The sequence below is a fragment of the Halyomorpha halys genome, unplaced genomic scaffold, assembly GCF_000696795.3.
Source record: "Halyomorpha halys isolate HHAL.00 unplaced genomic scaffold, Hhal_1.1 Scaffold474.1, whole genome shotgun sequence".
NCBI classification, from domain to species: Eukaryota; Metazoa; Arthropoda; class Insecta; order Hemiptera; family Pentatomidae; genus Halyomorpha; species Halyomorpha halys.
Genome location: NW_027108830.1, coordinates 1,335,786 through 1,340,001, shown reverse-complemented (window position 1 = coordinate 1,340,001; position 4,216 = coordinate 1,335,786). Strand labels below are relative to the sequence as shown.

Genomic DNA, 4,216 nt, shown 5'->3' with positions numbered 1-4,216 from the left:
TCTGAAACTAGTAGCTATATCTCTACAAATAAATACAATATCTTAGCCTTAACAATACACTTTGTAATCATTAGCGGGTTCCTCAAATATTAAATCTCCAATTTATGTCAAAGCCAGGACTAAAATTTAACTTTATTCATAATTTGCACCGACGAATAAAAATTAATTTAAATCAACTATCTATGAGTTCCCCCTCCCTTAGACAATGTCTACATAAAGCCCATCTTACATAATCAACAGTATTGAGTCGATATTGTAAGTGGTATCGGGTGATAAACCAGTAACCAAAGTAGTAGTGTTTGTATGTGCTGACTTTATCTCCTATACTGCCACTAGGAGTACTTAATTTTTTAAGAAGGTTACGAAATATAATACAATATTATATAAATATCTTGAGTTCAAATCGTTTGAAAATACTCGCAGGCTATTACTTAGTAACTTGAGATATCAAACTTCAAAATCGGTTGTGGAGTTTGCTCCAAACAGAGTCCAAAGAAACGGACAGATTTAACAGACTTAATTTCATGATTTTGAGGTCAGATTGTTGCAAAGAGAATTACGTAATCTCAGTGAATAATCTGAACCATCAAACATGAAAATTGGTTCACACGTTTGCTTAAAACAGTTTATATGACACCCTTAAACACATTACTCTCCTTAATCTTCACCGTAGTCATGTAATGAATATAAATCAAACCATCCAAACAAAAAAATCGATCTTGCTACTAAACTCATATTATAATATTAAATAAGTTATAATTAAAGTTTTAAATTAAATTAAAATCTACATATATAAAAGGGAATGGTCAAATCTTTGTCCACAATAAACATTTGGATTACTGGACCGATTTACGTGTTGCGTTTCTTAGCCGATTACGTTTTTTTCAAAAGATTTCCATTAGCCAAGGAAAAGTTTAAAGCTACTAAAATTCACGAATTCTAAGGTAGAAAAAAAAATGTATGATCAAAATTAAACGTCTTTATGGCTCGGGGTAAAGTACATCACATTATGTTCGTTTTTAATGTCGTTTCAAACTGCTTAGTACCATTTAAAAAGAAATTAAAAATTAGAAAATTTTCACCTTATTTGAAGATTTTTTTTTCATCTGTTGACCATTATTCATATAATCGTTCATAACTCCTCTGCACTTTATATGATATTTACGTTAATAGAAAGAACCGTTGGAAAGCTGTATGCCTTCTCTTTCGACTTACATTAATACCTAATAAATAAATAATCACCTAAAGCGGACAGGTATTAACGATTGTACAGAGGATCTCTAATTTCAGGGTTCCTATATATATATATATATATATATCCATTGTATATGGGTAGAAAAAATCAAATAGGTCTTAGAACACAATAAAAATTTCTGTTACACTCCTTATCGCATATATTGGTTTAATTTATTACCAAATGCATGTGGTACCAAATCACAATAATAAAGTGTACGTAAATGATTAATTTTAACTACATAAATAGTTTATATCAATCTATCAATGGTGTTCATTAAATCTATACACAACCTCAAATATAGAAAATAGCGAACCATTACCGGGTCAGCTAGTATTATATATATTAACCTTTTTTTTTTTTTAATTTTTATTCATGGTTAATTTAATATATTATAGCGAATAAATCAACAATAATGGAAGAATTATTTCTGTGTTATATGTTTCTATAGAAACCTACCATTCGTTTGATCAATAACCTCACACCAGTGTCCATTCAGTTTTATTCAGAATAGGTTTTACTCTTTTTGTTGTATTACGAAATCTAGACATTTATATTTGATATGGTGATATTACACGTGAAAAAAGCCGATGAGAGCCAATTTTTGTTCAACGTCAGTGTTGAAGAGGATATGGACAAGGTTATAGCAGAGGTGACAGACCTATACAATGGAAGGCTGAAGGTGAGCCGGCTTTGTTACGAAATTGAAGAACTAAGCAAACATGGAACTCAGTTCCCTCCAGACATAATAGGACTTTACGAGGATCAAGTTAAAGATCTCGGTCTGAAAGATGATTGGGGAGACATATGTGAACCGAGTGGAGGTTATACATTCGAAAAGGATCCGGTAGGAAGAAGAAACGGCAAGAAACCGCAGGAGCATATGGCCAAAATCCTGACGAAGACAGTCGAAGAAGCGAGGGGAATGCTGTCCAAGAAGTTAGTCACTGCCAACAAGCCATTGGACAAAAAGAAGCTCAAAGAGGCACTGGACATTTTAAGAGGAGCCGTGACTATTGTTTATCCGATGGGCCTACCACCGCATGACCCCATCCGCCTCGAGTTCGAGGGTAAAGAAGACTTGTCAGGTACTCATGCTTCATTAGAGGTCATTGAGGAGTCTCGGGCTTGCCTCTGGTTCTCAGGAAAAGAAATGTCGAGAGGGAAAAAACTGAAAGATTACGTTGGTTCTAATGAAAAGACAAAGATCACTGTGAAGCTCTCCAAAAGTGGACACGGTGCACCTGCAAGGGAACCCATCTGCACGGAAGAAGAGAAGAACAGAATGATGTGGCAGGCTAAGCAACGTGAAGAAGAAATGAAGAGGCTTGAAGAGAACCAGCACGAATACGAAGATACGCCATGGGCTGAGGGTGGAAGACTGAAAAGAGCTTTCCAAGGTATGGGAAATATTTCATGGAAGCCAAGATAAATAGACTTATCATCAATTTCCAATAATATATAATTCAAAATATTCGTTGTAATATTTTTCAAAAAAGAATTTAGTTATATTATTTCCTATCTTACTTAAAAAGTTGATTCCAAGTAAGTAGGTTTTTGATTCTTCTACAAACTAAAAACGTATTTCTAATCGTTTATACAACTTAATTGTAGTTAAGTTATGTGAAAAAGAAAGCAAGTTCACAGAACGTTTTTTAAATAATTGTGTGAAAGGTTTTGTTGTTTGGAGATATTTATTTCCAATTATACAAATATCACATACCCTCTTCCTTGAAAATGTTTGCAAGAAATGGGACTAAACATTTTATAGGTTATATTTTATTTATTAATTATAACCAAGGCCCTGATTTTTATGCAGAAAAAGCCCAGAATATGCCATATAATATAGGATAAAAACATGTAAAATATTCAGTAAAAAATATAAAATATATAGCTAAAAGTGAAAAAATCTTTCATTTATGACTTAATTTTAACTCAAAGTATCCATAAAAACTTTTCCGGAAAGCTCCATCATCAGGCATACATCAATTCACAATAACCAATTTTAACTATGCAACCAACATAACATTAATTTAAACACTTAAATACGAATAAATTATTTATCTTAAAATTATTATTTTCTATAATTTCATTTTTGATATAACTTTCCTCCTTATTTGGTCAAGCTTATCATGTAATGAATATTGCTGTTTACAAGTATTAAAAATTCAAATTATATATTTAAGATACGGAGAACTTTTTTAAAATTTCATAGTAACAATGATTCTAATGAGGTTAAACTGATAATGTTGATAACCGACACATTACATCCACGCTTACAGTATTTCCTAGCTCTATTTGTTTTAAAGAAGAAATTTCTATTAAGTTGTGCATGACAAAATCATCATTCCAAAATTATTATTATGTAATATAATATTATCTAGATAGTTTGCTGTTTTATATCTTTAATTTATGTACGATACTTGTATAGTGTGCAACTGAAGTATTAGTATCAGTTTTAAAATTGACTACATATTCATTCCATGTTTTCCTGTTATATTCCTGTTTCAGTGTAATTAACTGTTTCTAATATTTGTGGATTTTAAAACCAAAATTGTCTTTTAGTTTAATGGTATCAAGATACCAGTGTTATAGTGTTTATGTTTTGAATATTTTCGCAATTGCCTTTATGTTGTTCAATTCTTATTTTTATTTTTTTCGAGTTTTGTCCAATCTAAACACCATTACAGTTTTGACAATTAATCTTTTACTTTTTTTGTAAGTAATTTTCAAATCATTTGATTTGGTTTTATTATTAGCCTTAAAAACTTGCTTTTATCGCTAGTAGTATCATTTATTTTATTACTGCTTGTAATCAATTGTCGAGATTTTTTTGTGATAATTATTTGAAGAGTGTGAATGTTCTTAAAAAACTGTGTGTTCCTCATTGTAAGGCCTGACTATGCAAACAATAAAGTTGCGAAACGTAGCCAAAAGATTATATATATAATAACTAATTTAAAAAAAAAACAAACACAGATA

General features: G+C 30.9%; 1 protein-coding gene across 1 annotated transcript; it reads left to right on the top strand.

Moving 5' to 3' along the window:
- Window positions 1–1,796: 1,796 nt before the first annotated feature.
- Window positions 1,797–2,666, top strand: LOC106683232 (cilia- and flagella-associated protein 298). The gene has a single exon (XM_014424580.3). It carries the CDS (start codon window positions 1,797–1,799, stop codon window positions 2,664–2,666), a length of 870 nt encoding a protein of 289 aa, XP_014280066.1.
- Window positions 2,667–4,216: the final 1,550 nt, after the last annotated feature.

Bases quoted from the DNA above. Each gene is read 5' to 3' on its own strand.
- LOC106683232 (XM_014424580.3), top strand. From the start codon at position 1,797: ATGGTGATATTACACGTGAAAAAAGCCGATGAGAGCCAATTTTTGTTC.